Source organism: Perna viridis, chromosome 9 (assembly GCF_037379345.1).
Source record: "Perna viridis isolate PV_CMFRI_1.1 ecotype Kerala chromosome 9, ASM3737934v1, whole genome shotgun sequence".
In the NCBI taxonomy this organism is placed as follows: Eukaryota; Metazoa; Mollusca; class Bivalvia; order Mytilida; family Mytilidae; genus Perna; species Perna viridis.
This window is the reverse complement of record NC_142453.1, coordinates 9,114,651-9,128,525: the sequence shown is the minus strand read 5'-3', so window position 1 is coordinate 9,128,525 and position 13,875 is coordinate 9,114,651. Positions and strand designations below refer to the sequence as shown.

Sequence of the window (13,875 nt, the reverse complement as noted above, 5' to 3'; positions counted from 1 at the left end):
GTAAGATTTACATCAGTATCCACGCCCCGACCGGCATTTCGGCCCCGTGTAGGTCCAGGTGTTAAAAGAATAGACCTGCAGCAGCGCTAAGCTTGTCGTATAAGGCGACTAAATAGTGCTCAGAAACCTAGCCTGGGGCTAGGCGCTCTGCCCACAGAGCATGTTTGTTTGCTGGGGTTTAACGTCCGAGCAGCAATATTTCAGCTATATTCAGACAATGAACATGAAATGGATGATGAAATGAAAAAAGGAAAGGATGGGTCACAAGGATAATAGGGTCGACAAATTTTTATTACCACTGGAAAAAGGGGGAGATGGGTAAGATCGGGCAATTTAGCCTCCTGTGGCGGAGCGCAAAGGTTCCTACTCCTATCGAATACCACAGCAGGGTTCTTTAACGTGCGAGGAACGTGGCATTTTTCCCAACACGGTGCACCACTATGGTTTGCGGTCAGGTTTTCCGTATTATAGCCTGACAACCCCAGCATGTAACACGCCAGGGGTACCCCATTCCACCGCCTGGGGCACACATCCCAGTTGCTCTGTGGGCAGAGCGCCTAGCCCCCGGCTAGGTTTCTGAGCACTATTTAGTCGCCTTATACGACAAGCTTACCGCTGCTGCAGGCCTATTCTTTTAACACCCGGACCTGCACGGGGCTACTGGGATGTGTGCCCCAGGTGGTGGAATGTGGTACCCCTGGCGTGTTACATGCTGGGGTTGTCAGGCTATAATACGGAAAACCTGACCGCAAACCATAGTGGTGCACCGAGTTGGGAAAGATGTCACGTTCCTCGCACGTTAAAGAATCCTGCTGTGGTATTCGATAGTAGTCGGAACCTTTTCGCTCCGCCACAGGAGGCTAAATTGCCCGACCCCTTACCCAACCCCCCCCCTTTTTCTAGTGGCAATCAAAATTTGTCGACCCTATTATCTTTTTGACCCATTCTTTTTTTTTCATTTCATGTTCATTGTCTGAATATAGCTGAAATATTGCTGCTCGGACGTTAAACCCCAACAAACAAACAAACCCACCGGCATTTCGGCTTTGCTTGGACTGTAGATTGGTCACTGCGGATGGTTTCCTTGTGGAAAAAAAAGCGTTTAGGCTCACACAAACAAGCAATTCAATCTTTTTTTCTACAAAATCACTCATTTTTTTCTGTAAAAAAAATTTATATTTTTCAAATCCTTACATTATGAAGATCTCTGAGATGGCCCGTGCAGGTCCGGTGTCAAGAATAGGCCTGCAGCAGCGCTAAGCTTGTCGTAAAAGGCGACTAAATAGTGCTCAGAAACCTAGCTGGGGGCTAGACGCTCTGTCCACAGAGCAAATGGGATGTGTGCTCCAGGTGGGGTACCCCTGGCGTGTTGCATGCTGGGGTTGTCAGGCTACAATACGGAAAACCTGACCGCAAACCATAGTGGTGCACCGTGTTGGGAAAGATGCCACGTTCCTCGCACTTTAAAGAAGCCTACTGTGGTATTCTCCCGGAGTAGGAACCATAGGGCTCCGCCACAGGAGGCTAAATTGCTCTACCCTACCCATCCCTCCCTTTTTCTTGTGGCAATCAAAATTTTTCGAACCTATAATTTGTAACCCATCCCTTTTTTTCATTTCATCATCACTTTCATGTTCATCGCCTGAATATAGCTGAAATATTGATGCTCGGGCGTTAAAGCCCTACAAACAAATAAAAATCTGTAGTTATTGTAACAGCGAAAATAGAAAATCAGTTTTCATTATAAATTTTAGGTGCCTTCCCAATATGAACTGTGAGAGAAAGATATTTTTGAAAACTGACAGAAAAAGTAAACAGGCATTGTATAGTTGTACCTTTATCTGCTTGTTATTTCAATATAAAAAATCTTAAAGTGTTTGTGCAATTATGCATTTTTGAGATATCAGCTTGTATAGAATGGAGCACCCAATCCGATGAGAAACATACTCTTTAAATAAAGTTTCACCGTTTATTTTTAAGCTGAACCGGGTCAACTTTTTGTACGAAACAGTGCACCTTAATTGCACCGTTTCATCTAAAAAAATTATAGATTTCTTACGGGACATCGGTTTATTTAATAAAATCTAAATTGGATACCTTCCTTGATTTTTCAATATTTTAAATGTTTTATCGAAGTTAGGTTTCTATATGTATTTTATGTCTTATTTTGTTTGTTTGTTGGGGTTTAACGTCCGAGCAGCAATATTTCAGCTATATTCAGACAATGAACATGAAATGAAAAAAAAAGGATGGGTCACAAGGATAATAGGGTCGACAAATTTTGACTGCCATTGGAAAAAGGGGGATGGGCAAGGTCGGGCAATCCAGCCTCCTGTGGCGGAGCGCAAAGGTTCCTACTCCTATCGAACACCACAGCAGGGTTCTTCAACGTGCGAGGAATGGGACATCGTTCCCAACACGGTGCACCACTATGGTTAGCGGTCAGGTTTTCCGTATTATAGCCTGACAACCCCAGCATGTAACACGCCAGGGGTACCCCATTCCAGTTGCTCTGTGGGCAGAGCGCCTAGCCCCCGGCTAGGTTTCTGAGCACTATTTAGTCGCCTTATACGACAAGCTTAGCGCTGCTGCAGGCCTATTCTTTTAACACCCGGACCTGCACGGGGCTTTTATGTCTTAGGTTCACCTTTTATGTACCTTTTTATATGTAAATAGCTGCTTGTTTTAATTTCATTATTTTATGAAAAGACTTTGATCTTGCTTTTAATATTTCCATTTCATTTAATGTTCTTGCCGTGATATGGCCCTAGTCGCCGAAACGGCGTTAAAAGATAACAATCAATCAATCATTAATTGCACCTATATAGCATATTCTTTGTCGGGGCATCACAAATATTTTGTTCGTCAATAATTCAAAGAAATGACGGCAAACGATATTTGTTTAAGATTATCTATAATAAAGTATCAACAAAATTAGTGAGAGCTAGTAATTTCAATTTCCACAAAGAATGATTGGTGAAAGTTACAACAGATACTACAACTTCGAGAATTCTTTGGGTTCAACATCCATTTTTTTTCATTTAGAAAATTAAACCTGTATAAAATCTAACTCCAGCACGTCAATACACTTTGAAGTAAATTTGCACATAAAAACAGAATTGTTTTAGCACATTCCACGGCATACTTGCCTAGCCACATGCCAGAGTTATAGGTACCAAACCCATTTTCATAGTCTTCCCAGCCACGGTGAAAGCTTATTCCGTTCGCTCGTCTATTCTGAATTATCTTTAAAAAGTAGACAAAAATATTTTTAAGCATTCATTTACATGCAGAATATTTTAACTTCCTTGCCTACTATGATCAAAGGAACTTATTAAAAGTTCATCTAAAGAAGAATCTGCATTATTTCCAACAACAACTTTGATAGTATTACCCTTCCAAAGAATAACAACTTTTTTTGTGCTGGTAATATTTCTTAAAAATATTGAATTTAAGTCATTAATTATTTCATTTTTTTCAATGGATTTTTTCGCAACCGCGCTCGTTCCTCTAGTCTGTCTTTAATGGGAAAGGACGATTTTTTGTTTTTGTTTTTAATGTGTGTGATGCCCACTTGAAAGAACGTTCTTTTATTTTATTAGTGTATACAATATGATTGAAGTATTCATCGATTCTTATTACAGCATTCGTCTTTATCAATAATAGAATTCATTTTTGAATTATTTTTCAACCTACATGCCATATGAGTTTCTTATCCATATCACAATACACATCAAATGGCCTATTCTTAGGTGATATTTCGTACATTCTACTTCCACAGTATTTTGGAATTGCGTTACAGTTACGTGGAAATAAACCGTTCATAAGTGTCTGAGAACTTTCTACAAATAAACATACAAGACACAAATATGAAAAAGGTGGGCGCCATTTTTATCGATTACAGTGTATTCGACAGGATTATTAAAAACAAGGTTGATCGAGTTTATAAAGTAAAAAAATCGTACCTTAAGACTTATGATGTATGACAATTTAGTAAGTGGACTACCAGGTGGTGTGTACCTCTCAATTTATTCTAGAAACATCATTTCATGTCATGTATACTAAGATACAGAAAACAGAACGAGTAGAAATTTCCATAAAAATCTAAAACCTGCATGTCAAAAATCCACAAATAAAACAGTAGTTACTATCACAATGGTTCCCTGAACTAAAATATGCCAGTGTTTGGGCTACATTTTTAAATCACAGAAGATTTTGTTCAATTTTAGTGTCACATGTACACATCTGCTATTTTGGAGGTAATTGATATATTTGCTTACCATTTTAGCAAGTTGAACTTGACATTTGTTGTGGCTGGTACATGTACCTGCTTAGTGTAATGCATAGCCAAAAGGAATTTCGTCGATATGATAGTTTGCGTTGTTTACATATTGGGGATGTGCGCCATCTGTGTCCACGAAGACAAATTTAGTAGATATCAGGTATAATTTATTAACTGTTGAACTCAGCTATTTTTAGCAGTATATGCTACCATAAGTATCCTAAACCTCGAGGTGTTCATGTATATATTGAATATAGAAAATAATTGAACAAGAATTTATTCATTAAAAAAAATATCTGAGCAGTTGTTTTCTCTCTAATAATAAATTGGCACGACACCAAAAATTCTAACGTACTATGATATTAAAAAAAATTAAATGTATTATTGTATAGCAAAAGCCAAAAATCAACTTCTTAATGTGAGACAGGAATACCATACAAAAGGGAAGCAAAATATGTGGTGCATTTTATAGTTTTATATTATCTTCGGTTTATCTTTCTTCATAGTTCAATTAACCTTTACGGTTTGAGCTATAAACGGATAAACATTTTGTTTTTTATGTTAATTGTTTGTTTGTTTGTTGGGGTTTAACGTCCGAGCAGCAATATTTCAGCTATATTCAGACAATGAACATGAAATGAAAAAAGAGGATGGGTCACAAGGATAATAGTCAAATTTTGATTGCCACTGGAAAAAGGGGGATGGGTAAGGTCGGGCAATTTAACCTCCTGTGGCGGAGCGCAAAGGTTCCTACTCCTATCGAATACCACAGCAGGGTTCTTTAACGTGCGAGGAACGTGGCATTTTTCCCAACACGGTGCACCACTATGGTTTGCGGTCAGGTTTTCCGTATTATAACCTGACAACCCCAGCATGTAACACGCCAGGGGTACCCCATTCCACCACCTGGGGCACACATCCCAGTTGCTCTGTGGGCAGAGCGCCTAGCCCCCGGCTAGGTTACTGAGCACTATTTAGTCGCCTTTTACGACAAGCTTAGCGCTGCTGCAGGCCTATTCTTTTAACACCCGGACCTGCACGGGGCTTTTTATGTTAAAGATTCGAATTACTCTGTAGTATATGGTATTACATGTTAACACCCTGTCAGACTGAAATTGGGCTCTCGTTGCATCTAAGGTCAAAGTTAAATTCTTACTGATTACCGTAATGAAGACTGCGTTCCACATAAAGAACGCATAAACAGACTATAAAACAAAGCAGCCATGATATACGAACTTGATGCAGATGCATATTAAAGATAATTTCATATAAGAGAAGAATGAATAATTGTTATTTGTTAAAATACTGTCACGTGGTATTCATGAATGTCGGTCAAAGTGTTAAGGGGGCAAAACAACACTGTACTTCCCTTTTCAGATAAAAAGTGCAACATAAATAGCAGGAATTATTTAGATGATTTTACTTCAACAAGATTGTTACAGCATTTAATTGTTTACTTTTTAATGAACACTTTTTTTTTTCGTTTTCACATACATCTGGGCATTCACAACTAAAAGCGAAAACTCTTTATATTTTACATAGCTTAAATTAACATCAGTTTATCCATGAATAGGAGTTACGTTTAGGTATGCAACAGAAAAGCTTTTCCCACTTTGCCTCGCCATTGCAGATCAGGTGGGTTCTGCCGATGGGAAGGTAATCTTTCTTGCATTTATATATAAGAACAGTGCCTACATCACGTGTTAAACCAAACTCGTCGAGCAGTGTTGCGTTTTCTGTTGGCGGTATTTCGCCTTTGCAGTCTACAAAAAAAGATAAACATTACAAAATATATCAAGATGTGTTATTGTGATTAGGGTAACATACTTCGCGGCCTTAATATGTCATTTTAATGTATAATATACTTGTAATCAGTTCCACGCAATAATGTTAAGTTTAAGCAGCTATATCTTATGAACAAATATTGGTTGTGTCAAAATGTATAAACGTTTAATGGTGTTAGGGGTTTAATTCTTGTTATTTAGGAGATTTCATGAGTACCAGCCAATATTTAAATTCGGACACTGCCCATGATACAGTATACAAAAACCCATCAAATATACAATGTTTTTTGGTCTTCAGTTGCTACATTTCCTATTACGACAGTCTTATCTGTATTCAAATCTGTACTTTTTAGAAAGCAATACATTCATCTTGTACTAAATCAACTAAGCAAATCAAGAACAATAATTCTTGCAAAGTGCTAATTTCATGTACAATCTATATAAATTTTATCTCAAAAGCGCAACACCTAAATGAAAAACTAAAGACTGATTATAAACAAACAAAGAAAGACTGATTATGTTACCTGTTAGTGATTCTGAATAAGAACATAAGTGAATTCGGTGGGTGTTTGACATGCATAAATTATCTTCTGACTGCTTTTTATAAAGACTGCTACTCAATGCGATAAACATTTGATTTTATATGACACAACAAATATAGATATACAGCTGATCTTCGGTATTGCTATTACTTCCGGTTTCAGGATAGGAGTTACTGCATTTATTTCTTATGAAAGAGATAAAGTATGAAGAAATATATGTTTTTCTTTATTCTACGACTTGATTAGGCCACCTAAAATATGTTTGCGATATACTGATTGAAAACCCTTTTGTGAAAGACGGTATTTCTTCAGGCGAAAAAAGAATCTCGGTATTTTCTCTAATATACGCATAAAATTTACTACATCTCTTTGTATGTTGTACAAGGCGGTAATTGTATTTGACGATTACATTCGAATAATTTGGGGGGAATGAAGTTACAAAGTTTTACTTACATGCGAGTACACATTTATTTTCCCCATTCTTTCTTTGACATTTCTTTCCTTCAGGACATTTTGTTTCTGCACATTTTCCCGCAATAGTCTAAAAATAAATGTGCTTTTGGTAAAAAAAGAAAAAATTTAGATCTTAAGAAGGTAGACCTAGGGTTAGGGAAATAACTCTTGAAATCAATGATGTTTCTATCAACAATTTTACCAAAGCCTTTTAAGCTTCAAATCAGTCCGAGTTGTGTCCCTTACCCTAGGTATATCTCCTTAAACAAGAATAAAATTGTGTGTAGAAGATACCTTTTAATCACTATTACACAATAGTATTCATTAGAGCAGGAACACAGTGTCAATAAAAAGTATAGTTTTAAGTACAATGTTGTTGATACCAAACAATGCATTAATAAAAAAGAAAAACTTTAAAGATATACGTTAAAATTGATTGATTGATGGGGTTTAACGTCCGAGCAGTAATATCTCAGCCATATTCAGACGATGATCATGAAACGGATGATAAATGAAAGACATGTTTTACAAGTGAAAAGACATTTTATGGTCGATGTTGCTCGTATTTATTTTTCTTTTCTTTTGTGATGTCGAATTTTCATTAACTTTATCGTATTCCGGTCCATTGCCTTCCCTCATTTACACCGCGATATTCTTACTAATTCTTAGATGAAACAAAGGTATGAATTTTCATAATTATAACGAACAAGCAATCTAACAGATGAGAAAATTAATAGACTACTAAGTACATATATGTGTGTTGAACAAGGGTATGTTGATTACACGAAAAAGCAATGATAACAGCCCTAGTCTCCACGGTTCTTTTAGAAATGCAGAGGACGCTTATTCTACCGGTGCACCTGGTCCATGCTTCCAGTTTTTAGTGGAGTCTGAGTTGCTCATTTGCTTTTGTTTCTTTGTATTATTTTAGTTACTTAATGTTCTTTGTTGTGTATGTCTGTTTTTCATGTTTTGTCTATGTCTCTGGATTGCTTTCTTGTGATTTCCGCTAGCACCTTGGTTCCTTTGACAACTCGTCCACAAAAATAAAATTTTATATAATTCCAGTCCGGTTTGGACTTGTCTTGTAGGGCGTCATGAAATTCCATTTTTGTTGTAAGTGAAGGGAAATAACGAAATTACCGAACTGATAAAATGTAGAAATAGTCAAAAGGGGAGTCCATATGACAAGTGGCAACATCAGGGTAAGGTCTTTTATGTTCAACAAAGTGTTTGAAAAAGATATATACATAACTATTCTTTCTTTTCATTATATAAATATATCGAGAATGAATAGTAATTTCTTTAAGAATAAAAAATGTATTGAATTGAAACTCCGTTAAATCAACAGCAAAAGACGGAGAAACGAATGGTTTTTTACCATATTTGGTCCGTTAAAAAATAAAAACAGCAAACCTTTGGCCATGTTGAACTGTTAATATAAACGTATTCCTTATCGTCAGTAACATTTTCAGATATTTCTTTAACCAGGTCACAAAACTTCCATTTTCTCCTGTAGTTGATACCTGTACACTGAGACGTTATAAAGCATGCTTTAATGCATTCTAGTGTACTTGCTTGGTGCTACCGAACCAAAACTTCTCCATTTGAATGTTTTCCTGGTTGTAATTCTCCAACTGTGTTCAAGATGTTCGGTTTTTGACATTTGACCGACACAAACATGATCAAGAAGTTTACATTCCAACAGTTTAACAATTGGAAGAAGGATTAGCGATACAAATAGTATTTTAGTTGGTAAAACAGAGCAACTGGGGACCCCTGCAGGTCCGGGTGTTAAAAGAATAGGCCTGCAGCAGCGCTAAGCTTGTCGTAAAAGGCAACTAAATAGTGCTCAGAACCCTAGCCGGGGCTAGGACGCTTTGCCCACAGAGCAACTGGGATATGTGTCCCAGGTGGATGAATGGGGTACCCCTGGCGTGTTACATGCTGGGGTTGTCAGGCTATAATACGGAAAACCAGACCATAAACCATAGTGGTGCACCGTGTTGGGAAAGATGCCACGTTCCTCGCACTTTAAAGAATCTTACTGTGGTATTCTCCCGGAGTAGGAACCATAGGGCTCCGCCACAGGAGGCGAAATTCCCCGACCCTACCCACCTCTCTCTATTTCCAGTAGCAATCAAAATTTGTCGACCCCATTGTCCTTGTATCCCATCCCGTCTTCCTTTCATCATCATTTCATGTTCATGTTATCATCAATTTCATGTTCATCGTCTGAATATAGCTGAAATATTGCTACTCGGACGTTAAACCCCAACAAACAAACAGCAACTGGGATGTGTGCCCCAGGTGGTGGAATGGGGTACCCCTGGCGTGTTACATGCTGGGGTTGTCAGGCTATAATACGGAAAACCTGACCGCAAACCATAGTGGTGCACTGTGTTGGGAAAGATGCCATGTTCCTCGCACGTTAAAGAACCCTACTGTGGTATTCTCCCGGAGTAGGAACCATAGGGCTCCGCCACAGGAGGCTAAATTGCCCGACCTTACCCAACTCTCCCTATTTCCAGTGGCAATCAAATTTTGTCGACCCCATTGTCCTTGTGTCCCATTTCTTTTTCATTTCATCATCATTTCATATTCATTTTATCATCAATTTCATGTTGCCCCGTGCAGGTCCGGGTGTCAAATGAATAGGCCTGCAGCAGCGCTAAGCTTGTCGTAAAAGGCGACTAAATAGTGCTCAGAAACCTAGCTGGGGGCTAGGCGCTCTGTCCACAGAGCAACTTGGATGTGTGCCCCAGGTGATGGAATGGGGTACCCCTGGCATGTTACATGCTGGGGTTGTCTGGCTATAATACGGAAAACCTGACCGCAAACCATAGTGGTGCACCGTGTTGGGAAAGATGCCACATTCCTCGCACGTTAAAGAACCCTGCTGTGGTATTCGATAGGAGTAGGAACCTTTGCGCTCCGCCACAGGAGGCTAAATTGCCCGACCTTACCCATCCCCCTTTTTCCAGTGGCAATCAAAATTTGTCGACCCTATTATCCTTGTGACCCATCCTTTTTTTATCATTTCATGTTCATTTTATCATCCATTTCATGTTCATTGTCTGAATATAGCTGAAATATTGCTGCTCGGACGTTAAACCCCAACAAACAAACAAACAAACAATTTCATGTTCATTGTCTGAATATAGCTGAAATATTGCTGCTCGGACGTGAAGCCCCAACAAACAAAAACAGATAAAATAGCGTCAATTAAATCAGTATTATTGAACATAATATACCGTATTTTGTTGCAAGATTATGTTTCTATTGTGCTTACTGCATTATGTGAAAAATAATATATGATTTTTCAGTTATTCGATTTTTACTTCAGGTAGTGTACTATGCATCAAAGGCTTTAAATTATTTCAACTAATCTACCATTTCGTGGGGTTTCCCAAAACAATACAACAAAACTGAGCCTACGCATCAGCACAACGATTTGTTAATTATTTACAATAAGCTCTATGTCAATTTCACTGAAATTTTCATACATCCCGTTTTCGATCTCAATTTAGGATTGTTTACTCGATCACATGCCTTTAAATGTTTAATGTAGAGGTTTTTTAACCTGATGATAAATTATTCCCTATTATTTACAGGTTTATTGAATAAACATGATCAGCAACATTTTATAAGTTTGATGCGATATCTATTTCACTGCTTACGGTAACTAGATATTAATAACATACATTTCGGGAACCACATATAACAATAAAAATTGTTGGCAGAGTTCAATAAACTGTAATTTACTACTAGCCTTAATTTTGTATACGCTAAATGTAAACCAAGCTCATTTTATGCTAAGCCCCGTGCAGGTCCGGGTGTTAAAAGAATAGGCCTGCAGCAGCGCTAAGCTTGTCGTAAAAGGCGACTAAATAGTGCTCAGAAACCTAGCCGGGGGCTAGGCGCTCTGCCCACAGAGCAACTGGGATGTGTGCCCCAGGTGGTGGAATGGGGTACCCCTGGCATGGTACATGCTGGGGTTGTCAGGCTATAATACGGAAAAACTGACCACAAACCATAGTGGTGCACCGTGTTGGGAAAGATGCCACGTTCCTCGCACGTTAAGAACCCTGCTGTGGTATTCGATAGGAGTAGGAACCTTTGCGCTCCGCCACAGGAGGCTAAATTGCCCGACCTTACCCATCCCCCTTGTTCTAGTAGCAATCAAAATTTGTCGACCCTATTATCCTTGTGACCCATCCTTTTTTTTTCTTCATTTCATGTTCATTTTATCATCCATTTCATGTTCATTGTCTGAATATAGCTGAAATATTGCTGCTCGGACGTTAAACCCCAACAAACAAACAAACATTTTATGCTATTGTCCATTAAAACAAAAAAAAATTCACTTTATTCATGCTGCTTAAGGTTAGCAATCATACAGGTAGAAAATATATAAACACGCTGTTGTCTTATCTGTTTGATCATTATTTGGTCTCTATAAAGCGGTATTACATCCCCCCTGAACTGACATTGTTTACGGTATATTTTTGTCAGATGACTTCATGTTAAAGTTATTGCCTTTGACGTTTTTTGTTTCTGCATTTTTTTGCAATATCTTGAAAAAAAATAAGAGATATGAAAGACCTTAAGAAAGATATGCATTTGCATGTCCTGAAGGAAAAGACTATATCTAATCTATTTATTGATTATGATTATTAAATTGAAAACAAAATACATATCTTTTCTTAACTAATGAATCGGGATTCGCGCCTATAAAAGCCACCATGATAAGCTGTGACATGTTTACATATTTGTATGCAGTACTATCGGTAAAATCAATAAAGTCTGCGTATGATCGAAACTATCGATCCCTTCAGAAAGAAGAGTCTTGCAAGAGGGCTACTCTTATATATATCTAAAATATTTTGAATTTTGCATAGCCTTGTGCATTTTGCATTAAGGCTTTTTATTTTTTTGATTCATGTGCACGATTTTTCGTACAAGCCTTGCTTACCGATAAGGTGGTTTTTCCATTTAATGGATCCGTGTGGTTCGTTGACTCCTGGTTAAAGTTATCGTCATAAAATAACGAAAGATGTGGTATTTGCAGTTTTCAGCCATTATTTTGAAAACTATACTAGACAGTATAAAAATTATATTAAGTAAATGATCCTTATTATAAGGCCTACTCATGTCTTTTGGGTTAAAGTAGTAGGACGACTCTTTTTGTTTTTTTTTCTGACGAAATGTTTAGGCCTACAAGTCTTAATTGGTTTAACTTTGTTTGTTTGTTTGTTGGGGTTTAACGTCCGAGCAGCAATATTTCAGCTATATCCAGACGATGAACATGAAATTGATGATAAAATGATTATGAAATGAAAAAGGAATGGGACACAAAGACAATGGGGTCGACAAATTTTGATTGCCACTGAAAATAGGGAGAGGTGGGTAGGGTCGGGCAATTTAACCTCCTGTGGCGGAGCGCAAAGGTTCCTACTCCTATCGAATACCACAGCAGGGTTCTTTAACGTGCGAGGAACGTGGCATCTTTCCCAACACGGTACACTACCATGGTTTGCGGTCAGGTTTTCCGTATTATAGCCTGACAACCCCAGCATGTAACACGCCAGGGGTACCCCATTCCACCACCTGGGGCACACATCCCAGTTGTTCTGTGGGCAGAGCGCCTAGCCCCGGCTAGGTTTCTGAGCACTATTTAGTCGCCTTTTACGACAAGCTTAGCGCTGCTGCAGGCCTAGTCATTTAACATCCGGACCTGCACGGGGCCTTAATCGGTTTAAAGATGTTAAGAGTCAGTCCCCTTGAAAGGTGTCAAAAAAACCAAGTGAGCAATTTAGGCTCTTTTGAGCCTCCTGTTTTTCTAATTGTCATGCCTAATTGAACCAGTCATCCAGAATTACCGAAAGACAGAATAAAAATAGTGGAAGTTATCATATTAAGGAAGAACTGAGAATAGGTTTCTTGTCACATTTTCTCATGCCAAAACTGTTTAGATTTGATAACAGTGCGCCTTAAAATGCGTTTACCAGTAGTAGCAATATTTCAGCTATATCCAGACGATGAACATGAAATGATGAAATGAAAAAGGGATGGGACACAAGGACAAATTTTGATTGCCACTTGAAATAGGGAGAGGTTGGTAGGATCGGGCAATTTAGCCTCCTGTGCCTAATGTAGATACAGCCATGTTGCTCTTGATATAAATTCCTCAAACTTTGTAACAAAATATTATCAAATCATCTTCCAAAATACTAAAGATGTTTTCAAAATGCCTGAGTTTTTTATTGACATTATATTTATCCAAAGTGGTGAACGCAAACGGTCGGCGTTCCAAAGGGAACACATTGTGCTTATCTACCTAGTGACCAATTCCATTTCTCTCGTGAGGATATTTAAAGCTGACATTTTTGTAATCAAGGGACATAGATACTCTAGGAGTTTTAAAATTCCAAAATATGTCAACTTAAGGTAGGTTAGTGGTAATTTTAAGTGTTACCGCAACTTTCCTGATACCACTGTAAAACGGAGACATTAGGCTACATGATGATACCTATATGTATTTCGTTTCTTCAAATATGCTGTCCTAGGATGACTGAGAAGCTTTGGCTTCTTGGTCAGTGGGGTACACAAATAGGTCAGGTAAGCTAAAAATGAATCATGCCCAGATGTAAAAACCTTTAAGTTGGATTGTCTCCCTTTAGATTCCTGTCACAGAAACAATATTTCTTCATGCAAATCTACATTTTTTGCTTAACCTTACTATATATTTTTATCAAAATCGCTTGAACGGTTTAAAAAAATTTGTGCTTACAAGGCATAAAAATACGGACAG

General features: G+C 38.1%; 1 protein-coding gene across 2 annotated transcripts in view; it reads right to left on the bottom strand.

Annotated features, from left to right (window-relative positions):
- The window catches only part of LOC148606582 (uncharacterized), a 35,154-nt gene that overhangs the window by 15,131 nt on the left and 6,148 nt on the right, over positions 1-13,875 (bottom strand). For both annotated transcript variants that reach the window (XM_088544741.1, XM_088544740.1), the window contains exons 2-5: positions 7,062-7,149; positions 5,863-6,045; positions 3,697-3,842; positions 3,150-3,246 (exon numbers count right to left, since the gene is read on the bottom strand). In XM_088544741.1, the coding sequence (XP_088400867.1) occupies positions 3,150-3,246; positions 3,697-3,842; positions 5,863-6,045; positions 7,062-7,149 (514 nt within the window). The remainder of the gene's footprint in view (positions 1-3,149; positions 3,247-3,696; positions 3,843-5,862; positions 6,046-7,061; positions 7,150-13,875) is intronic.